Source organism: Pristiophorus japonicus, chromosome 10 (genome assembly GCF_044704955.1).
Source record: "Pristiophorus japonicus isolate sPriJap1 chromosome 10, sPriJap1.hap1, whole genome shotgun sequence".
Taxonomy (NCBI): domain Eukaryota; kingdom Metazoa; phylum Chordata; class Chondrichthyes; family Pristiophoridae; genus Pristiophorus; species Pristiophorus japonicus.
This window is the reverse complement of record NC_091986.1, coordinates 388,310-413,059: the sequence shown is the minus strand read 5'-3', so window position 1 is coordinate 413,059 and position 24,750 is coordinate 388,310. Positions and strand designations below refer to the sequence as shown.

Sequence of the window (24,750 nt, the reverse complement as noted above, 5' to 3'; positions counted from 1 at the left end):
CCGCTGGCAGGCTGTAGGTCTGCCTTTATGAGCTGGCACATCTCTGTGACCACCTCTTTTTGGAAGCGCAGCATTCTAATGCACTGTGCCTCGGACAGGTATGAGCACTGTTCCCTGTAAACTCGTTGGTAAGGCCTCCTCCCCATACATCTGTGAGCTCTTTGATTACGCTCATAATGCTGTTGAATAAGCCTTCTTCTAGCTCTATACTGCATAGAAAAAGCAGCCAGTAATAATGACAGAGAAAGCATAGGCCCCATTCTTTTAAATGTCCTTAAATGTCCTTAACAAAGTATAAACTCACAAAAAGCTTAATCTGTAAAATGCAGCCTTCCCTCCAAATCATTTTATGCACTGAACTCTTGCTCCGTTTTTCAGGATGGCGCCGTTAGCGTCATGTGTCCAACCTGGTAAAACCTGATTTTTTGGGGCGGGGTTTTTCGCCGGCGGTAAAAATGCCAATATCAGGGAATTTTGTAAAAGACAGTTAACATCATAAAAATGGCAAAAAACAAAGGTAGATGATAATTTTTATCGCCGGCGCTAAACCACTGGCGAAACTTGCAAAATGGCGATAAAAAATTTTTCTGCCAAAAAACACACTTTTACCACTCAAAAATGGCAGTAAAACGGGCGCAAACCTGCCGAATTTTTAGTCCCTTAAGGAGTTAGTTGGAATGAATTGCCTCCCTGATCACCTACTCCTACTTTTATGGCCTGCTCTGTTGCAATTGTCAGTCCCCCTCTGCAGCATGTTAATAATAATGACCGAGAGACTCTACATTTTAAGGCTCGTTTTATGGCACAAAAAAATCCAGGAAATTATGGTGCAAGTGACTCACGCCACTCCTTATGCCACACCTGGGACTTTTGCACCACACCACCGTTTCCCTCACCAAACAGCTAATTTTCATAGCTCCACTCCCTCTTTAAAATCAAAGGCAAATTAGACCAAAGATTGCCGCTGATGGCCATTCTAATTCATACATCTATTTCTATTTAACCTCCATTAATTTCATTCTATTATGAGTTTAACCTTTAATTACATGGGACATTTCCTACAATCAACTGAATGAATCGATTACATTTCTTTTTGTTAAAAAAAATCAGTAGACTGTTTACTAATGACCCTTTTTGAAAACAGATTATTTTGTTTTTATTTAAGCAATATAAGACCATCAAATATTTAAAATACGGTAACACTGCAGAATGCACAATCGTGTTTGACCGAGAGACAAGAGGCAATGCACCAACAAGCCTTAACCACATTCATTCTTAATTAATTAATTTGGCTGTATATTAATTTGATATTAAAATATTTGGTGGGGTGATAACATAACTTAAGAAATAGGAGCAGGAGTAGACCATTTGCCCCTCGAGCCTGTTCCGCCATTCAATAAGATCATGGCTGATCTGATCTTGGCCTCAACTCCACTTCCCTGCCCGCTCCCCATAACCCTTGACTCCCTTATCGTTCAAAGATCTGTCTATCTCCGCCTTAAATATATTTAATAACCCAGCCTCCACATCTCTCTGGGGCAGAGACCAGCCGCCCAAGCCGCGCCAGGAAAAAACACCAGCATCTGCAGGAGGCGCTTGAAGAGTGGTGTATAAATGTGAATGTGATATATACAAATCTCTATTTTAAACATTTGAAGTAGAAGACAGTTCAAACATTTAATGCTGTATCAACCTCTGGAAAGATGCTTCTGATTTTATATTAATTTTGTAAATGGAAAATTAATTAAATTGGACTATGATATTGAAGATGTTCATCACTCACCAACATCAATGTGATTTGGGTGCCGACGCTGAATGTGACTTTGCATAAAAAGACAGTTCAGAAAAGTTTTGTCACAATATTGGCACTGCAAATAAAGAAAAAAAGATGTATCTACATCTTGCAATAAATAGATTTAGATGCAGTGCATTTCTTTTCTCATTAGGGAGCAGAAATTTTTATTCAAGTAAACTGATATTTAGAGTTATTTAAAAAATATATATATTGTATGTTACATAAATAATTTAACAGCAAAACTCAACAAAAAGATTGAAGGAATAATTATACAAAAGTCATATTCAAAGACTAATAAGCAAATATGCAGCATAAAGTGTGTCCTCTTGTGGCTTCTAGCTGATTATTAGAGGGGATAAAAAGGTGCAACAAACGAGCAGATCCCCTGTGGTCAGACTGCAGAACACCATTGATAGAATTTTGAAAGAAGTTTGTGTGTACATCCTCAGAGACAGTGCAGTATTTCTCTGATTGGGTCCTGGGATAGATAAATAAATAAATAGAATTGTGTTTTCCTTACCCGCTGGTAGTCTCATTGCCGAGAGCGTGCAGAAATTAAGCGCAAGCAGCGGAAGGAGCATGCAGCAAACCAGTCTCACCAACCCCTTCCCTTAATGACTTTCTGTCCCACCTGTGAGAGAGTCTGTGGCTCTCGTATTGGACAGTTCAGCCACCAAAGAACTCACTTCAGGAGTGGAAGCAAGTCTTCCCCGATTCCGAGGGACTGCCTATGATGGGGCTGGTAGATTAATAAATGTCAACATTCTTGACATCCATGACACCCAGGTCTCGTTGCGCCTCCCCTTTTCCTAATCTGCCACCATTCAGATAATATTCTGCCTTTGTGTTTTTGCCCCCAAAATGGATAACTACACATTTATCCACATTATACGGCATCTGCCATGCATTTGCCCACTCACCTAACCTGTCCAAGTCACCCTGCAGCCTCTTAGCGTCCTCCTCACAGCTCACACCACCACCCAGTTTAGTGTCATCTGCAAACTTGGAGATATTACATTCAATTCCTTCATCTAAATCGTTAATGTATATTGTAAAAAGCTGGGGTCCCAGCACTGAGCCCTGCGACACTCCACTAGTCACTGCCTGCCATTCTGGAAAGGACCCGTTTGTCCCGACTCTTTGCTTCCTGTCTGCCAACCAGTTCTCGATCCACGTCAGTACATTACCCCCAATACCATGTGCTTTAATTTTGCACACCAATCTCTTGTGTGGGACCTTGTCAAAAGCCTTTTGAAAGTCCAAATACACCACATCCACTGGTTCTCCCTTGTCCACTCTACTAGTTACATCCTCAAAAAATTCCAGAAGATTCGTCAAGCATGATTTCCCTTTCATAAATCCATGCTGACTCAGTCCGATCCTGTCACTGCTTTCCAAATGCGCTGCTATTTCATCCTTGACGATTGATTCCAACATTTTCCCCACTACTGATGTCAGGCTAACCGGTCTATAATTACCCGTTTTCTCTCTCCCTCCTTTTTTAAAAAGTGGTGTTACATTAGCTCCCTCCAGTCCATAGGAACTGATCCAGAGTCGATAGACTGTTGGAAAATGATCACCAATGCATCCACTATTTCTAGGGCCACTTCCTTAAGTACTCTGGGATGCAGACTATCAGGCCTTGGGGATTTATCGGCCTTCAATCCCATCAATTTCCCTAACACAATTTCCCGCTTTATAAGGATATCCTCCAGTTCCTCCTTCTCACCAGACCCACTGTCCCCTAGTACATTCGGAAGGTTATTTGTGTCTTCCTTCATGAAGACAGAACCAAAGTATTTGTTCAATTGGTCTGCCATTTCTTTTTACCCCATTATAAATTCACCTGAATCCGACTGCAAGAGTGGTAAGTATGAAAACCTGCAAAACAGGTAAGTTAAAGTTTTTATTTTAAAATTATTTTTCAGCGATTTAGGAGCTAAGGTCTCGAATTTGATGGAAGCTAAGTTCTGCCCAAGTGCCGCCCAAAGGACCGCTGAGATGCTGATGGTACTTTGGGCGGAAGTTTCATGAAAAAGTCCTGGAAAGACTGCCCAGCGGCAAAAAAGTGACTTACGCCCTGAATCTTGTCAGCAGCGGACTGGAACAAAAAAACAAAACAAAACTGGAAAACCTTCAGGGGTCCCCATCCACCCGAATCGCTGGAAAAAAAATTAAGAAAAGTTTACTAACCTTTTTTTGCAGGTCTTCATACTTACCATTGAGGTTAGACCTGCCTCCACATGGCGGGTCCTTTCCCCTGCTGCAGCGGACTCCCACCTGGACCAATTTGGCAGCTCGGCGGGCAGGAGGACACTTACGTCAATTACATGCTAGCAGACGGTCCCCAGTGGCCTGCCCTCCCCACCAGCAGGAGGCCTCCACCAAACTCGCTCTGAGGGGAGACTGCCCAGAAAACTCAACGGCAGCGGGCAGCAAGTGCACCAAGTTCAGCCCCGAAGGGTTTTGTGAATGTTTTGTGAAATGTTATATATTTCTTTCCCCTCTCCCAAGGTCTCTCTCGCAGCACTCCCGGCTCCGGACTAACGTTGCCGAAACTCGCAGTTTGCGCTGCGAATCCTCATGCAACACCGAGTTCGGCCTAAAAACGGTAGCACAGAGAAAATGGTAACTTTGGAGTAAAACTACCGTTTTTGCTGAAAACTGAAAATCTAGCCCTATGTATGCTTCATTGGCAGTCCCTAGGAATCGAGAAAGATTTGCTTCCACTCCTGAAGTGAGTTCTTTGATAGCTGAACAGTCCAACATGAGAGCCACAGACTCTGTCACAGGTGGGACAGATATTCGTCGGGGAAAGAGGGGGTTGTGACTGGTTTGCCGCACACTCCTTCTGTTTCCTGCACTTGACCTCTTCATGCCCGCTGCGTTGAGATTCAAGGAGCTCAACGCCCTCCCGGATGTACTTTCTCCACCTAGGGCGGTCTTCGACCAGAGTCTTCCAGGTGTCAGTGGGGATGTTGCACTTTAACAGGGAGGCTTTGAGGGTGTCCTTGTAATGTTTCTGCTGCCCACCTTTGGCTCGTTTGCCATGAAGGAGCTTCGCGAAGAGCAATTGCTCTGGGAGTCTCGTGTCTGGCATGCGAACTATGTGGCCTGCCCAGCGAAGCTGATCGAGTGTGGTCAGTGCTTCAATGCTGGGGATGTTGGCCTGGGCGAGGACACTGATGTTGGTGTGTCTGTCCTCCCAGGGGATTTGCAGGATCTTGCGGAGACATCATTGGTGATATATCTCCAGCGACTTGATGTGTCTTCTGTACATTGTCCATGCCTCTGAGCCATACAGGAGGGCAGGTATTACTACAGCCCTATAGACCATGAGCTTGGTTGTAGGTTTGAGGGCCTGGATTTCGAACACTCTTTTCCTCAGGCGACCAAAGGCTGCAGTGGAGGCGATGTTGAGTCTCCGCATCAATGTCTGCCTTTGTTGACAAGAGGCTCCCGAGGTATGGGAAGTGGTCCACATTGTCGAGGGCCACGCCGTGAATCTTGATGATTGGGGAGCAGTGCTGTGCGGCGAGGACAGGCTGGTTGAGGACCTTTGCCTTACGAATGTTAAGCGTGAGGCCCATGCTTTCATATGCCTCGGTGAATACATCGACTATATCCTGGAGAGTTCAGCCTCAGAATGTGCACAGACGCAGGCGTCGTCCGCGTATTGCAGTTCAACGACAGGTCTTGGACCTAGCCTGGAGGCAGCGTAGGTTAACCAGCTTCCCACTGGTTCTCTAATTTAGTTCCACTCCAGCGGGGAGCTTGAGGTGGAGCATGGTAGCGAGGAAGACTGAGAAGAGCGTTGGAGCGAGGACGCAACCCTGTCTGACCCCAGTCCGGACGTGGAATGGGTCTGTAATGGATCCACTGGTAAGGATCACGGCCTGCACGTCATTATGGAGCAGGCGAAAGATGTTGACAAACTTTTGGGAGCATCCAAAACGGAGGACACTCCATAACCCCTCAGTCAACAGTGTCAAAGGCCTTTGCAAGATCGAAAAAGGCCATGTATAAGGGCTGGCGCTGCTCCCTACATTTTTCCTGCAGTTGTCATGTTGCAAGGATCATGTCCGTTGTTCCCCGTAGGTGACGAAATCCGCACTGTGACTCCGGGAGGAACTCCTCAGCCACAGGGAGAAGACGGTTGAGGAGAACTCTAGCGACAAGCTTCCCAGTGGTTGATAGCGGGAAGATTCCCCTGTAGTTGCCGCAGTTGGATTTGTTCCCCTTTTTAAAAATGGACACGATCACTGCATCTGAGATCTCCTGGCATGCTCTCCTCCCTCCAAATGAGAGATGAGGTCATGTATCTGCGCCAGCAGCACCTCTCCGCCATATTTTAGCGCCTCAGCAGGGATTCCATCCGCTCCCGTAGCCTTGTTGTTCTTGAGCTGTTTTATGGCTTTTCCTACCTCGTGCAGGGTTAGGGTTTCACTGAGGTGGTGGCGGATTGCATGCTGCGGGATGGAGTTGAGAACACTTGAGTCAAAGGAAGAGTCTCGATTGAGATCTTAAAAGTGCTCCTTCCAGCGGGCCCTGACAGCCTCGGTGTCCTTGATGAATGTTTCCCCGTTCTTGGCTAGGAGTGGGGTGGGGCCTTGGGAGTTTGGACCGTAGGTGGCCTTGACTGCAATGAAGAATCCTCGCATGTTGTGGCTGTCGGCTAGTTGTTGTATCACCTGCATTTTCTCCATCCACCACCTGTTCTTTAGGTCCCGGGTTTTTTATTGGACCTCAGCCTTGAGCCGTCTTAACGTTGCTTTGTAGCTCCCGAGTTTTTGTCAGATATTGATGGTTCTGGGAATTTCTGTGAATTCAAGCCCTAAACTTCCTGGAGATGTGAAGCCTTCAATGGAAACCACTGGCAGAGACTTTTTAAAACACAGAAATGCTACTGTACAGATAAGTTTAATAATTTTTTTCATAAATATTATAACATTTATGTCCTTATTTATATTATATACATCAGTAGTAAACCTTCAACTTAGTAGAAAAAAACAAAATGATGGGTAAAAGGATTTTTTTAATATCTTGAGGAATTATATTGGTTCCCTTTCTTTATATTTTTACTGGCATAGTTTGATTACTAATGTTTGATTCGTTATTTGTATGTACTTAGCAGCTCCTTATTAGTAGTGCTTGATTCAAATGTTGTCTGTTTGTTCAGTTCAAATATTGTTTTATGAATATTAAACTTCATCCTATTTTGCAGTCGGGATGGGATTTCTGCACTGGGTGCGGGGAGGGGGGGGCGGGGCGGGGGGAGAGAATTCAGGTGAGCAAAAATGTAAAAAGTCAAAAAATAAGGAGAAGACATTAGATCAGGGTAGCACTGGGCAAAATGAAAACTGGAGCATACCAGGAAAGGACAGAATGTATAAACATAAATGTGAATCAGAAAGTGGGATCAAAGCAGGAAAAAATGGTAAAAAAACAAATTTAAAAGCTCTTTATCTGAATGCACGTAACATTCGTAACAAAATAGATGAGTTGACGGCACAAATAGATACAAATAGGTATGATCTGATGGCCATTACAGAGACGTGGCTGCAAGGTGACCAAGACTGGGAACTGAATATTCAGGAATATTTGACAATTCGGAAGGACAGACTGAAAGGAAAAGGAGGTGGGGTAGCACTGTTGATAAAGGATGAGATCAGTGCGTTCGTGAGAAACGATACTGGCTCAGAAGATCAAGATGTTGAATCAGTTTGGGTGGCGATAAGGAATAATAAGGGGGAAAAGTTGCTGGTGGGCGTAGTCTATATGCCCCCTAACAGTAGCTACACTGTTGGATGGAGTATAAATCAAGAAATAATAGAGGCTTGTGATAAAGGAACGGCAATAATCATGGGCAATTTTAACCTTCATATTGATTGGACAAAGCAAATTGACCAGGGTAGCCTTGAGGAAGAGGTCAGAGTGTATCCGGGATAGTTTCCTTGAACAGTACATTACGGAACCAACCAGGGAGCAGGCTATCTTAGATCTGGTACTGTGCAATGAGACAGGATTAGTAAATGATCTTTTAGTAAAGGATCCTCTAGGAATGAGTGACCATAACATGGTTGAATTTCAAATTCAGTTGGAGGGTGAGAATATTGGTTCTCAAACCAATGTCCTAAGTTTAAATAAAGGAGACTACAAAGGTATGAGGGCAGAGTTGGCTAATTTGGACTGGGAAAATAGATTAAAGTATGGGACAGTTGATGAGCTCTGACAGACATTTATGGAGATATTTCATAACTCGCAACAAAAATATATCCCAATGAGAAGGAAAGACTGTGAGAGAAGGGATAACCATCTGTGGCTAACTAAGGAAATAAGGGATGGTATCAAATTGAAAACAAGGGCATACAATGTGGCCAAGACTAGTGGGAGGCTAGAAGATTGGGAACATTTTAAAAGCCAGCAAAGAACAACTAAAAAAATAATAAAGAGAGGGAAGATAGATTATGAAAGTAAACTAGCACGAAATATAAAAACAAATAGTAAGAGTTTCTACAGGTACATAAAAAGGAAAAGAGTGGCTAAAAAAAATGTTGCTCCCCTAGAGGATGATACTGGGGAATTAATAATGAACAGGGAAATGGCAGAGACGTTGAACAAATATTTTGTATCGCTCTTCTCAGTAGAAGACACCAAAAACATCCCAATAATGGATAATCAAGGGGCTATAGGGAGGAAGGAACTTAATACAATCACCATCACCAATGAAGTAGTACTCAGTAAAATAATGGGATTAAAGGCACACAAGTCCCCTGGACTTGATGCCTTACATCCTAGAGTCTTGAGAGGGGTGGCTGCAGAGATAGTGGATGCATTGGTTGTAATCTATCAAAATGCCCAGGAGTCTGGGGCGGTCCCAGCGGATTGGAAAATCACAAATGTAACGTCCCTATTTGTGGAAGAAAACGATCTAAGTAGTATGGTAAAGGGAAGGGTTAAAATCACTTCTTGCTGATATTGTAGAAATAATGGAGCTAGAGAAAACACCCAAACTTCTTTGTCTTAAGAAAACAAAAACTGATTATCTGTTCCTTGCATGAGTCTCCTAAAACTGATTATCGACACAGACAGGGAGAAACTGATTATCGACATAGACAGGGAGAAACTATGCAAGAACAGATAATGTGTGCCTTCCGGGATGACCTTTGTATTCTCGGAGTAATATGATTAATGTTAATGTGTGGAATTTGAAGATAAAACTCCTCTTTTTACTGTATAAATATAGCGCGGGTTTTCCTGTAAAAGTCAGAGTTCTGCCTTAGTGTGGACTAAGCGGGCTCTCCGAGATATCTCGTTAGAAATAAACTTTCTCTCGAAGCACGGCTCTGAAAGTCTCCGCTGAGTTAATTTAAGCTAAAATTTCCTCGACAGATTCTGGCGTAGTCAGGCAGGATCTCTAAAAACGAGATCCAAAAGAACCAAATTTAACTTTGAAAAGAGAAAAGAGGAATTTTAAGGACCTTCCTAGCTGAAAGGGGGAAGGTACCAAGGCCGTCCTAGCTAAAAGGGGGACGAGCCACCAAGATCCCTTGAAGGGTGAGGCATTTAAGGTAGCTACCACAAAGAAGCTAAAATAACAAGAAAGCAATAAGGAGACCCCGAGCTGAGCGGAAAAGAGAACACCGGTGAGCGCTTTGTAAAATATTACTGTATATTTTGTAGGAGTGTCCTTAATTCTCATTTCAGAAAAATCGCGAGACGTCGCACCCGGAAGAATGGGAAACAGCTCTAGTCGAGCAGGGCGCTCGCGCCCAGCTCCTAGAAAAGGAAAGAAAGACGACCCCTTGACCAAAGGAATGAAATTACATTCTAAAACCGAAAAGAGAATCCGTAAGATAGTAAAGCAACGAGAGAAGGTAGGAGATCCAATTGTGCCGCCCGGCTCGCCGGCGGACACTGTAATTAAAGAAACAGGAGATGACCGATACGCGGTAACGTTTAGTAGCAATTTGTACGGTTGGTCTGATGGGGATTGGCCATATGGAGGAAGTTTTAAACTATCTTTAATTGAGGAATGGAGAAAAACAACCAAGGAAGGAGGGGGAGACCCTACTTGGGACAAGGATTACATGGAAAATTGTTTTAATAAATGGATTGAGGTTGCTAAGAGACATCAGCCTCCGAAAAATAAAAATTCGGAGAATAAATCAGGAGGAAAAGAAAAGGGGGAAAATAAAAAACCTCCCTCTTATAGCCCTCCAAACCTCCTTATCCCCTCAGCACCCACCGTGGGACTTTATCCTCGTATAGAACCCCCAAAGCGAAATAGCTGGCAGGAAATTATAGAAATGGTTATTGCCCATAGAGATCAAGCCCGGAGAGAACTAGCTGTCCTCCTGGCCCCACCACCTAATGGAGGAGCCGATGGAGGAAACCCGGAGGTATTAGGAGCAGGGGCTGAAGCAGCAGAGGGAGGGGAAGTCAATCAGAGATCTGGGATGAGTTCTCGACTAAGGTCGCAAACAACCCCAGCCCAGGCAGAAGCCGACTCTACCCTCCTCCTCCAAAATCCCAGGGTAATGATAGGAAACACAGCGGTTTTAAAACCCTGGTCCCCGGGAGAGGCCAGAGATATGATCTCTGCCGCCCCAAACCCGGTAAAGAAACCTATAGCATTTCACAACTGGCTTGAGCAGACATGTACGATTTACAATCCGCTACCGGGGGATATTAAATTATTATTACAAGCAGCCTACGGGTCCTCCTGGCAGGGAGTAAAAGATATGTTCTCTATCCCGCCAGGAGAAAGGGGGGATTGGAGAGTTGATGATACCTTGATGGACAACGGCAATGAGTCATTAACTCACTGGCTGCAACATAGGGGAAAAAATGCAATTCTGCAGGGAGCTAAAAAACATGGGGACATTGGAGAAGTCACCCGCTGTCTGCAGAAAGCGGAAGAATCAATGATAGATTTCGCAGGCAGGTGGAAAAATAGCTGGGACGAGCATGCAGGAATACCCTTGGATCAAAACAAACTTTTAGCAGTGCAGACCTTGTTGAATTGTATGTTACCACAGCATGCCAGAACGTACAAGATCAAGGTCTTGGACTGGCAAGGAAAAAACTGGAAGGAAACAATTACAGTACTGGCAAACATGGACAGGGAGGGACTATTTACCTACAAAGATAACAAAGCCAAAACAGCAGGCCAATACTATCAGCAGAAAGGAAGAGGACAAGCACAGAATAGAGGAGGGTTTGGGGGAAGGAGGGGAGGAGGAAGAGGACAGTGGTCCCAGCGAGATTGCTCGCAAGATGAGTGTAGAAATTGCGGAAGGAAGGGCCACTGGGCTCGAGATTGTAGGTGCCCACCTAAACAGTTTGGAGGGTTACAGGGGAATTTCCCCGAACCTACACCTCCACTGGCCCCTCAATTTTTCTTTTCTAACCCCAACCCGCACCAATCAGCATAGGGATGCCCCGGAGGTGTAGTGGTACAGGCGGCAACCCTCCGCTTATCTACAGACATAGAAGAGAATCCTTTGGCAGTAATAAAAGTGGGAAACACTTATGTAAAGTTTCTGGTGGATACCGGTGCTACTATGTCTTCTGTACCACCCTCTGTGGGATTACCTGTAAGCAACACTACCGTCTTGAGCATGGGAGTGGCCGGTAACCCCCTGAAAGAATTTTTGTCCGAACCTACTAAATTGACAATTGAAGAACAACAAGTAGATAATGAGACTTTGATAGTCTCTAAAACAGCCCCTCTCCCTTTATTAGGAAGACAGACTTTGTGCAAACTAGGAGCCACAATATATTGCACAAAGGAAGGGATGTTCATGGAGCTCCCTCCAAATAAAATCCATCAGTTCTTTGATGGGATTAAAAGGGAGGAGGGGGAAGATAACAAAGAAAAGGCTGCCCTCTATTGTTGGCAATTGAGTGGCAACTTCTATTCCCCCCTGATACAGGATATTGTAAAAAACTTAAAAGCTAAATTTGACTCTAATGCGGACGAACTGATGTGTATCATCTTAACAAGCTTTGAGGCAGTTCAGCTTCACTGCACAGCCTGGTACACTCGACAAAAAGCTGAAACTTACCAGTGCTTAATACAGCCCTTTCTAGATAAAGAGATAATAGAAGCTACACCCCGTATTTATTTCGGACCAGAAGGATTAGAGGTAGCCATGGATTTGACACCCTTACAGCAGAAGCGGTTTAAAGAAGAGAACTCGACACCCCATCTGACATTGGCTGTAAAACCGCCGGCGAAACCCAAAGATATGGGTCCGATGATTGTAGAAATAGAAAAGGAGAAGCAGCATCAAGGCTTTGGACCTTGGGCAGTAATAGAATTTATCACCCGTTCCAGGGGGATTCTCCAGTGGAAAGGTAAAAGTCATGCCTCCACCTTTAAAAAACAGCAACCCCCTGGACAACCGAGCATTGAATCAAGTGTCTTCTGAACTTTGGGCAAATCATAAGAATCATGTTGGGAAGGTACATTCTGCAGCACCCCACCGGGTACGACTGATAAAGAACGCCGTGTTACCAAGCATTAAGCAGTACAGACTGCCTCCAGAGGCAGAAGATGGGATAGAGCCAGTCATTTCTGCATTGTTGGAACAAGGAGTTCTAGAAAAGACACAGAGCCCGTGTAACACTCCGATACTGCCCATACTACAGTTGTACAGGGCCTTGGTGAGGCCACACCTGGAGTATTGTGTACAGTTTTGGTCTCCTAACTTGAGGAAGGACATACTTGCTGTTGAGGGAGTGCAGCGAAGATTCACCAGACTGATTCCCGGGATGGTGGGACTGACCTATCAAGAAAGACTGGGCTTGTATTCACTGGAGTTCAGAAGAGTGAGAGGGGACCTCATAGAAACGTTTAAAATTCTGACGGGTTTGGACAGGTTGGATGCAGGAAGAATGTTCCCAATGTTGGGGAAGTCCAGAACCAGGGGTCACAGTCTAAGGATAAGGGGTAAGCCATTTAGGACCGAGATAAGGAGAAACTTCTTCACCCAGAGAGTGGTGAACCTGTGGAATTCTCTACCACAGGAAGTAGTTGAGGCCAATTCACTAAATATATTCAAAAAGGAGTTAGATGAAGTCCTTACTACTCGGGGGATCAAGGGGTATGGCGTGAAAGCAGGAAGTGGGTACTGAAGTTTCATGTTCAGCCATGAACTCGTTGAATGGCGGTGCAGGCTAGAAGGGCTGAATGGCCTGCTCCTGCACCTATTTTCTATGTTTCTATACCAAACATAGAAACATAGAAACATAGAAAATAGGTGCAGGAGTAGGCCATTCGGCCCTTAAAGCCTGCACCGCCATTCAATGAGTTCATGGCTGAACATTCAACTTCAGTACCCCATTCCTGCTTTCTCGCCACACCCCTTGATCCCCCTAGTAGTAAGGACCTCATCTAACTCCTTTTTGAATATATTTAGTGAATTGGCCTCAACAACTTTCTGTGGTAGAGAATTCCACAGGTTCACCACTCTCTGGGTGAAGAAGTTCCTCCGCATCTCGGTCTTAAATGGCTTACCCCTTATCCTTAGACTGTGACCTCTGGTTCTGGACTTCCCCAACATTGGGAACATTCTTCCTGCATCTAACCCTAAAGGTTAATAGGCCGAATGAGTGGAGATTTGTGCAAGATCTAAGAGCTATTAATAAGATAGTAGTCCCGATCACCCCTGTGGTACCGGACACCAACATTGTGCTATCTGCCTTCCCACCAACAGCAACTGTCTTTACTGTGATAGATCTGTGCTCAGCCTTTTTCTTCATCCCAGTAAATCAAGAGAGTCAATATCTGTTTGCTTTCACCTACAAGAAACAGCAGTACACATGGACCCGGTTGCCCCAAGGGTACACCGAAAGCCCCGCAGTATATGCAGCAGCAGTAAAAAGAGACCTAGAAGACTGTTTATTATCAGACCAGTCTGTACTGTTACAATATGCGGACGATTTGCTTGTGGCTTCCAGCCACGGATACAGATGCATGCAAGATTCCCTGAAATTATTACAACACCTATGTGAAAGAGGGCACCGAGTATCATTACAAAAGCTACAATTTTGCCAGACTCAAGTCCAGTACCTGGGTTTCCACATATCTCAAGGGCAGAGGCAGCTAGGACCCGAAAGAATTCAGACTATTCAGAGTATCCCCATACCAAAGACAAAAAAGAATATTTTGTCTTTTTTTGGGGATGGTGGGGTACTGCAGACAGTGGATCCCTGATTATCGAGAATGGGATGCGATCCTAAGATCAGCTGCCCTAAATGATGCCCCACCCAAGGTAGAGTGGACCCCAGAGAGGGAGGAGGCGTTTGAGCAGTTAAAGAAAGCTATCACTAACGCTCCGACATTGGGACTTCCGAACTATTCTAAACCCTTTCAGATGTATGTGAATGAGAAAGAAGGATTTGCAACGGCAGTATTAACCCAAGAACATGGTGGGGGAAATAGACCAGTCGCCTATTATTCGGTTTTACTTCCTCCAGTAGTGAGGGAAATGCCAGCATGTCTACGCGCTGTAGCTGCTACTGCGGTCATGGTGGAGAAGTCAGTACCTATTGTTTTGGACTATCCGTGTACTGTCGTTACAGCCCATGCAGTGCTATTACTATCGAAATCCGCCGCCACCCAGCATTTCACAGCATCTAGAATAACAGGTTATGAAGTACTGCTGCTATCACACTCTAACTACACCTTTCAACGCGCGCCGATAGTAGACCCCGCCACTTTTGTTCCCACCAGAGAAATAGAGGATCCAGACCAGCACGACTGTCTGTTAACAGTGGAATTAGCCACCTTGCCGAGACCAGATTTGCTCACAGAGCCCATGGACAATCCTGATCTCATTCTCTATACGGATGGGTCATCGTACAGACCATCAGATAATTTGCTTTTGTCAGGCTATGCAATTGTAAACCCCCATGAAACTGTTGAAGCATTTGCCCTGCCTCCCGGAACCTCGGCTCAGGCTGCTGAATTATTTGCCCTCACCAGAGCTTGTATAATAGCAAAAGATCAAACTGCCAATATCTATACTGATTCTAGATATGCATTCGGTGTGGTCCATGATTTTGGACAACTATGGAAAAACAGAGGCTTTTTCACCTCTGGTGGAGAGCATATTAAGCACTCTCAATTGGTGCTTAATCTATTAGACGCCATTCAGTTGCCAAATAAGGTAGCTGTTATCAAATGTGCAGCACACACAATCGGTGAGGATGAAGTGTCAGTGGGAAATAGGAGGGCTGATGAAGCAGCCAAACAGGCCGCTTCGGCACCGACAGACTGTCTTCAAGCAGTCTCAGTCTCCCTTCCACAGACACTTGACGTCCAACTACTTAAAATAGCCCAACAACAAGTTACTATGCAAGAAAGAAGGACTTGGGAAAACCAGGGTTGCTTTCTAAAAAATGACATTTGGTATCACCCTGATGGGCGAACTGTTTGCCCTAGATCTCTATTCTTGCCCCTGTCTCGCCTAGCACACGGTCAGGCTCACATGGGCAAAGGAGGGATGATACATGCTATTAATGCACAGTGTTATGCACCAGGAATAACAGTGGTAATTGAAAAAGTTGCTAGAACATGCCAAATTTGTCAACAAAATAACAGAGGTAAAACACCTGCTGAATATGATCATCTACCCCAACCTAGTATGCCCTTTGAAAATTTGCAAATTGATTTTGTCCACATGCCTCCAGTATCAGGTTTTAAGTACCTATTAGTCATAGTAGATATGTTCACAAGGTGGGTAGAAGCGTACGCCACTAGGAGAGACGATGCCCGAACAGTAGTAAAGATTCTATTTAAAGAAATAGTACCAAGATATGGGATACCTATGGGAATCAACAGTGACAGGGGAACACACTTCACAGGAAAAATAGTGCAAAATCTTGCAGAAGCACTAGGTTTCCAGTGGAAGTTACATATACCATATCAACCTCAGTCTTCAGGAATAGTAGAGAGAGTAAATGGGATAATAAAATCTACCCTTACCAAGGTATATCAGGAGACAGGATTAAAATGGCCAGACGCCCTACCGTTGGTACTATATACATTAAGAAACCAGAAAAACCGAAACACTGGTTTGACACCGCATGAAGCCTTATTGGGAAGGCCAATGCCTACCGGAGTAAAACCACCACTGGTAGCGGAAAAGGTAGCATTAATTTGGAATGATGAAAAATCACTAAAGTATGCTCAGGCCATGTGTGAAATAGCAAGAAGTCTGCATGACCAGATAAAGCAGACACAGGTGCCCCTGTCGGAAGGAAATATGCACCCATTCAAGCCAGGAGACCAAGTGTTAGTGAAAACATTAAACAAAGAATCTTTTTCTCCTAGGTGGAAAGGACCGTATCAGATAATTCTCACGACGAGAACCGCATTGAAATTGGAAAAGCATCCAAACTGGGTGCACGCAACCCGTTGTAAATATTACTTCCCCAACGAATCACAGCCAAAAGAAGAGACATAGAACTAGGACGTGCTACGGTTACCTACCCGAGAAGACGGCCATCTTCTCACCAAAGAACTGTACTGACCCCTCTTTTGTGACCCTTTGCAAGGGTACATTGAACCTAAAATAATACACCCAGAGTTCAGGCCGAATGTCAGAACTTGCTTGTATGCCAATTTGGGCCTTTATTATTTGGATCACTGTTACCCTCGTGCTTGCGTGCTGTTATTTTAACGAATTAATACAGGAGTGTTATAGAAACAGAGAAAAAAGGGAAGATGAGGCGGGACTCTTGGAAAAGCTGTAAGCGGACATTGGGCATTCTGATCGTTTTAGCAGTAGGAAGAGTCAGACAGGAAGAAGGAAAAGAATGGAAGGGAGATATGGAGTGGGAAAGAAGTGATAGGTCAGAACGGCAAGATAACTTTGTGTGCCCGGAAGGAAAAAATTGTAAAATAGGGAACTTCACAGTAATGTGCAAAGCTTGTGGAGTGGGGATAGATCCACGAACAGGAGAAGTGAAAATAAACAGTGAGGAGGGATTCAACATAACCCTAAACTGGAAGGTACATATGACCTGCCTAACAAGCAAGGACCAAGGTGAGGACCAAGAAACCAATGGCACATTCTGTGGACCAGAAGAAGATTGCTACTTTGAAATAGGAAACAGAGAATGGGTAAAATGTATGAACCTCACGAAAATACTAAATGGAGTAACTTATATTAAACAATGGACCCATAATAAAATTAAACATTCCCCCCGAGATCCGGGACATTTGAAACTAATATTGACCACCTGTATCCCAGTGGTAAGGTCCCCGGAGGTAGTTAATTTAACAATGCAAATTAAATATCCCCCGAAGAAAGAGGATGGCTGCAATATAACAAGTGTTGAAGTCTCTCTGAAAAGGCCCCGGAGAAGGAGACGGGATGTGTTGGGGACTTTGTTAGGTGGAGTAGGAGCTGGGATGGGAGCATTGAACTCCATGGATATCGAGACCCTACAAAACAAAATCCAGGTCGTCGGAGGACTAGTGGGGAAAGGCATAAAAATAAGAAATGCCTGGGATGAAGGATTACAGCAATTGCAGGTATCAGGTTATATCACAGACGAAATGACCTGGGGGCAGAATGAAAAGATAGAGAAGGAAATAGAAAACCTAATGAAGGAACAAAAGGAAGTAAATAAGTACACCCATTGCATGTTCAGGGAGATGATCAGACAGTTACTGAGAGCCGAGCTAGAAAGGAAAGTACTATCCTTCCATGCTAACACATGGGAGAGATTATTGGAAATCAATCAGAAAGATAAACTTCTAAATTTAACCATTAAACCCCAAGAAAAATATACTGGTTGCGATTTAAAAGGATGTAACATCACTATGGAAATAGTAAATAAGACAAAAGGAGAAATATGGTGTCAGTTCCAAGTAATACCCCAGTTGTTCGGACGAAACTTCTGGTACCCAGAATTTAAAGGAGACTGGGTCGATGAAAGAATCTAACACATCACGACAGGGGATGTGCTAGGTGGCCGTTCGCAATGGTGTGATCCTATCAGACTGCCATACACGAACCATGCTCTCTACAGCACCCCACTGGAATATGTAGATGGGAACTAAAACCAACCAATGACACCGATATTTCTGAAGTAGGACAGAATGAGGTCTGCCTGATGGGAAATAGACCTGTCTACCTGGACGGAATTCTGTATAAACCCCCCATTAATACATGTGTGAGAGAAGTCTACACCCTGTATGATCCAGAAGAAAGAAGAACTTATACTTTTGGGCAGTGGCAGAATGTAGTAAAATATCTGTCTGTGCACAAAATTGATCCTTTACCCCCTGTAATTAACTTGACCCGATTGCACAATTTGATAAAAAATGACAAACAAATAGAGGAGGCTCTGTCCAAAAGGGGCCGAGACATCCACCAGTTCAAAATAGAAATGAGTTACAAGAAGGGACAACTAGTAAGAATCGTGAATGCAGTCACCTCCCTGACAGTACACCACTGGTGGGATGTGTTTTCTGGATGGTCCCCCAAAGCTTCAGCAGTACTGAAGCTTGCTATACACCCCATAGTAATCGTAGGTGTGGTTATGCTTATATTACTAATAATCATGGTGTGGGATGTGGATAAAAGTAAAAAGGCTAATTAACCAGGTAATGGGCCTAGTATCCCAAGTAGAAGGGAAAAGTATGTTTGTGAAAGGAAGGTTAAGCCGCATAGAAGAAAAATTAGATGAATATGACGAAGAAGAATGCCTCAAGATGTGATCCTACCCCGAAGGATATGAACCCCCTTTTCAATAAAGAAAAAGAAACTGTTGATCGGTTATAAAGATCAACAAGGAGGGAGTTGTGGAAGAAAACGATCTATGTAGTATGGTAAAGGGAAGGGTTAAAATCACTTCTTGCTGATATTGTAGAAATAATGGAGCTAGAGAAAACACCCAAACTTCTTTGTCTTAAGAAAACAAAAACTGATTATCTATTCCTTGCATGAGTCTCCTAAAACTGATTATCGACACAGACAGGGAGAAACTGATTATCGACACAGACAGGGAGAAACTGATTATCGACACAGACAGGGAGAAACTATGCAAGAACAGATAATGTGTGCCTTCCGGGATGACCTTTGTATTCTCGGAGTAATATGATTAATGTTAATGTGTGGAATTTGAAGATAAAACTCCTCTTTTTACTGTATAAATATAGCGCGGGTTTTCCTGTAAAAGTCAGAGTTCTGCCTTAGTGTGGACTAAGCGGGATCTCCGAGATATCTCGTTAGAAATAAACTTTCTCTCGAAGCACGGCTCTAAAAGTCTCCGCTGAGTTAATTTAAGCTAAAATTTCCTCGACACTATTTAAAAAAGGAGGCAGACAAAAAGCAGGAAACTATAGACCAGTTAGCCAAACATCTGTCATTGGGAAAATGCTGGAGTCCAATATTAAGGGGCATTTGGAAAAGCATAATTCAATCAAGCAGAATCAACATGGTTTTATGCAAGGGAAATCATGTCTGACAAATTTGCTGGAGTTCTTTGAGGATGCAACAAGCAGGGTGGATAAGGGGAAATCAGTGGATGTGGTGTACTTGGATTTCCAGGAGGCATTCGATAAGGTGCCACATAAAAGGTTACTGCACAAAAGTTCATGGGGTTGGGGGTAATACATTAGCATGGATAGAGGATTGGCTAACCAACAGGAAACAGAAAGTCGGGATAAATGGGGCATTTTCCGGTTGGCAAACAGTAACTAGTAACTAGTGGGGTGCGGCAGGGATCGGTGCTGGGGCCTCAACTATTTACAATCTATATTAATGACTCGGATGAAGGGACCGAGTGCAATGTTGCCAAGTTTGCTGATGACACAAAAATGGAAAAGCAAATTGTGAGGAGGACCCAAAAAATCTGCAAAAGGATATAGACAGACAGGCTAAGTGAATGGGTAAAATTTGGCAGATGGAGTATAATGTGGGAAAATGTGAGGTTATCCACTTTGGCAGAAAAAAATAGAAAAGCAAATTATAATTTAAATGGAGAAAAATTGCAAAGTGCTGCAGTACAGAGGGACCTGGGGGTCCTTATGTATGAAATACAAAAAGTGAGTATGCAGGTACTGCAAGTGATCAGGAAGGCAAATGGAATGTTGGCTTTTATTGCAAGGGGGATTGAGCATAAAAGCAGAGAAGTCCTACTACAACTGTACAGAGTATTGGTAAGGCCACACCTGGAGTTCAGTTCTGGTCTCCATATTTAAGGAAGGATATATTTGCATTGGAGGCTGTTCAAAAAAGGTTCACGAGGTTGATTCCGGAGATGAGGGGGTTGATTTATGAAGGTTGAGTAGTTTGGGCCTATACTTATTGGAGTTCAGAAGAATGAGAGGTGATCTTATCAAAACATAAGATAATGAGGGGGCTCGACAAGGTGGATGCAGAGAGGATTTTTCCACATAGGGGAAACTAAAACTAGGAGACATGGGGCTAGAACCCCCACTTATTTTGCATGCATAACACCTACTTTACCACTGAAATGATGTAAAACGCCCATACAGCACCCATTTTGGCACAAAATGGCAACTGGCGGGCATTTTTCAGAAACTTATCGCCGAGCGTTACTTTCCCCATGTGCTTAAAGCCGGGAAAAAATATTACCGCCCTTCTACGTTCTTTGGGCGGAATCAGCAGAATGGGCGAATTCAATGCCCAAAATATCGGCCAGCATTAGTTCCGCACGGATTTAACGCCGAGATTCAATATTAACGCCCGCCCACTTTTGTTGTCGTAAAGAGCATATTTACCGAAACTAGCGGCCATGAGATCGCCCTGCGTCAATTTCATCAACTCACACACATATCACCAACAATATTGCCCACCCAAAAAAACGCTCAGAAAAAGTCGAACTAACCGGAATGAATCACAGCATTACGGATGCCATGTTCTAGATCACATGTCGCGTCCTTTAAAAGGCTGCTGTGCTTAAACCTCGGCGGAGTTCAGATGTACTCTGCAGGTCATTGGAGTTGATGTGAACATCTCTACAAACATCTTGACCATACAGTGACCGATTGGAATTGAAGAGGTGTCTTCATCGGGGCATTCCTTGTTTGTGACCAATCGGTGGAAAACAGAGAGCTACCGCAATGGGGCCTGTTCTTTCTCACCCTCTCTTGCTGACCATCTACATGCAGCAGATTCGACATCACCGAAGCAACGCTCCACTGCATTATGTGCCCAATGTAAGATGTGACAGACAGATGAGGAGGGCCAGACGTTACATCCCCCGCAAGTATAAGGAGAAGCATTCTTACCTCGACTTGCCCGACACAACCTGCCTTCAGAGACTGCGCTTCCACAAAGAGGTTATCACTGAGGTATGCCAGCTCATAAGGGCAGATTTGCAGCCTGCCAGCACCATCAGTACTGCACTGTCCGTTGAGGTCAACGTCACCGCGGTACTGTCGTTCTACGCCTTGGGTTCTTTTCAGGCCACAACTAGAGACATGTGCGGACTTTCTCAGCATGCCACACATCACTGCATTAGACAAGTCACTGAAGTCCTGTACGCATGCAGGAGAGACTCGGTCAGCTTCTCTATGACTAGGGAGGCACAGAGTGAGAGGGCTCTAGGATTCTCCAGAATTGCAAACTTCCCCAAGGTGCAGGGAGCAATAGACTGTACGCACATCGCGATGCGAGTACCTTTTCAGGATGCTGAGGTTTTCAGGAACCACAAGGGATTCCTCTCCCTGAATGTCCAACTGGTTGTTGACCACCAGCAAATTATACTGGCAGTGAATGTTCAATTACCGGGCAGCATCCATGATGCTCACATCCTGCGTGAGAGCACTGTATCTGACTTGTTTAACAATGAGCCACAAAGTCACAAGGATGCTGGGTGACAAAGGATATGGCCTTGTCACCTGGCTGATGACCGCCCAGCGTGACACCCACACCGAAGCCATGACAAAATGAGAGCCGCAGAGCAACTCGCAATATCGTGGAAAAAACCATTGGAGTGCTGAAGCAGCACTTTAGATGCCTGGACCACTCAGGAGGTGAGCTCCAATACTACCCTGAGCAGGTAGCTAAACTCGTGGTGGTGTGCTCCATGCTGCACAACTTAGCTATCAGGAGGGGACAAGAATTGCCTGATGAATCTGACAGTCCACCTCACCAGCGAGGGGAAGAGGACGACGAGGAGGCGGACGCTGACATCGGCCCAGACAATCAGGCTGACGCTGAAGCCATGCCCCCACCCCACTGAAGATCGTATGAAAGGGCCTGTGGTGGCATGATAGCTGCAAGAGACTTACGTCAGGAGCTCAGCAATGATCGCTTTGCCTGAAAGAACATTGGTGTTATTTACAAGACTGACACACTGCTGGATGTGCAGGTCATACATCAATGGTGGGCATCACCTTGGTGACAGTTAAAGTTTAAGTTGATTGAAGTTAAGTGTGATTATACCCTTTGATGTAAAGGAATCACCAGCATGTAATGGTGCAGCTATCTGAGCCTATGTACTACAAGGTTTTGTTAAATAAAAAACATTTAAACTGAACATTAGTCTGAAATCAAACCATTAGTCTGTACAAACCAACCCTTCCTCCCCACCCCCCCACTTTTCCTCCCCACCTCTATCCCTTCTCCTTCCCCTCCTCACTCCTTGCCGCCTGGCTGAGGAGGTCCTCAGGCGATGCTTCATTGGGGGGGGGGGGGGGCGGGGGTGACGGCCAAAGCGCTGATTGGACGGATATGGAAGAGGACGCTCCCAAGGTGGGAACATGCTCCGAACCAGAAGCGATATGTTGCTGCTCGCTCTCATGTGTGGTTGGCAATGGGGGTGTGGTACCTTGGGTGCAGTGTGGCGCTCCGGGACCACTGGGAGCCCTCTGCCACCAGTGTTCCTGGCTACCAGCTCCAGAGCTTCCCCCATCCCTTCCTTGTTATATCTTATTTGTTGGACAAAAACTCGGTGCCAACTATGTTCTTGTTGCTTAGTAGGCTTTTTGCTACTGGTGAATCTCCATCGTGCCTCCCACAACAGCCAGACAAACACACACCACAGCCACACGCGCTTTCCAGCGTACCAGCGGATTGGAAAGCAGCTAATGTAATGCCTCTGTTTAAAAAAGGGGGCAGACAAAAGGCAGGTAACTATAGGCCGGTTAGTTTAACATCTGTAGTGGGGAAAATGCTTGAAATAGGAAGAAATAGCGGGACATTTAGATAGGAATAGTGCAATCAAGCAGACGCAGCATGGATTTATGAAGGGGAAATCATGTTTAACTAATTTACTGGAATTCTTTGAGGATATAACGAGCATGGTGGATAGAGGTGTACCGATGGATGTGGTGTATTTAGATTTTCAAAAGGCATTCGATAAGGTGCCACACAAAAGGTTACTGCAGAAGATAAAGGTACGCGGAGTCAGAGGAAATGTATGAGCATGAATAGAGAATTGGCTGGCTAACAGAAAGCAGAGAATGGGTCCTTTTCGGGTTGGAAATCGGTGGTTAGTGGTGTGCCACAGGGATCGGTGCTGGGACCACAACTGTTTACAATATACATAGATGACCTGGAAGAGGGGACAGAGTGTAGTGTAACAAAATTTGCTTTGTGTCTTAATGCAAGGAGTATCCGCAATAAGGTGGATGAATTAACTGTGCAAATAGATGTTAACAAATATGATGTGATTGGGATTACGGAGACGTGGCTCCAGGATGATCAGGGCTGGGAACTCAACATCCAGGGGTATTCAACATTCAGGAAGGATAGAATAAAAGGAAAAGGAGGTGGGGTAGCATTGCTGGTTAAGGAGGAGATTAAGGCAATAGTTAGGAAGGACATTAGCTTGGATGATGTGGAATCTATATGGGTAGAGCTGCAGAACACCAAAGGGCAAAAAACGTTAGTGGGAGTTGTGTACAGACCTCCAAACAGTAGTAGTGATGTTGGGGAGGGCATCAAACAGGAAATTAGGGGTGCGTGCAATAAAGGTGCAGCAGTTATAATGGGTGACTTTAATATGCACATAGATTGGGCTAACCAAACTGGAAGCAATACGGTGGAGGAGGATTTTCTGGAGTGCATCAGGGATGGTTTTTTAGACCAATATGTCGAGGAACCAACTAGGGGGGAGGCCATCTTAGACTGGGTGTTATGTAATGAGAGAGGATTAATTAGCAATCTCGTTGTGCGAGGCCCCTTGGGGAAGAGTGACCATAATATGGTCGAATTCTGCATTGGGATGGAGAATGAAACAGTTAATTCAGAGACCATGGTCCAGAACTTAAAGAAGGCTAACTTTGAAGGTATGAGGCGTGAATTGGCTGGGATGGATTGGCGAATGATACTTAAGGGGTTGACTGTGGATGGGCAATGGCAGACATTTAGAGACCGCATGGATGAACGACAACAATTGTACATTCCTGTCTGGCATAAAAATAAAAAAGGGAAGGTGGCTCAACCGTGGCTATCAAGGGAAATCAGGGATAGTATTAAAGCCAAGGAAGTGGCATACAAATTGGCCAGAAATAGCAGCGAACCTGGGGACTGGGAGAAATTTAGAACTCAGCAGAGGAGGACAAAGGGTTTGATTAGGGCAGGGAAAATGGAGTATGAGAAGAAGCTTGCAGGGAACATTAAGACGGATTGCAAAAGTTTCTATAGATATGTAAAGAGAAAAAGGTTAGTAAAGACAAACGTAGGTCAGCTGCAGTCAGAATCAGGGGAAGTCATAACGGGGAACAAAGAAATGGCGGACCAATTGAACAAGTACTTTGGTTCGGTATTCACGAAGGAGGACACGAACAACCTTCCGGTTATAAAAGGGGTCGGGGGGTCTAGTAAGGAGGAGGAACTGAGGGAAATCCTTATTAGCTGGGAAATTGTGTTGGGGAAATTGATGGGATTGAAGGCCGATAAATCCCCAGGGCCTGATGGACTGCATCCCAGAGTACTTAAGGAGGTGGCCTTGGAAAT

At 44.5% G+C, this 24,750-nt stretch overlaps 1 protein-coding gene across 1 annotated transcript in view; it reads right to left on the bottom strand.

Moving 5' to 3' along the window:
• Window positions 1-24,750, bottom strand: part of LOC139274682 (cilium assembly protein DZIP1-like) — a 455,193-nt gene that overhangs the window by 331,348 nt on the left and 99,095 nt on the right. Inside the window, exon 3 of the mRNA XM_070891361.1 lies at window positions 1,784-1,868. Within this exon, the coding sequence (XP_070747462.1) occupies window positions 1,784-1,868 (85 nt within the window). The remainder of the gene's footprint in view (window positions 1-1,783; window positions 1,869-24,750) is intronic.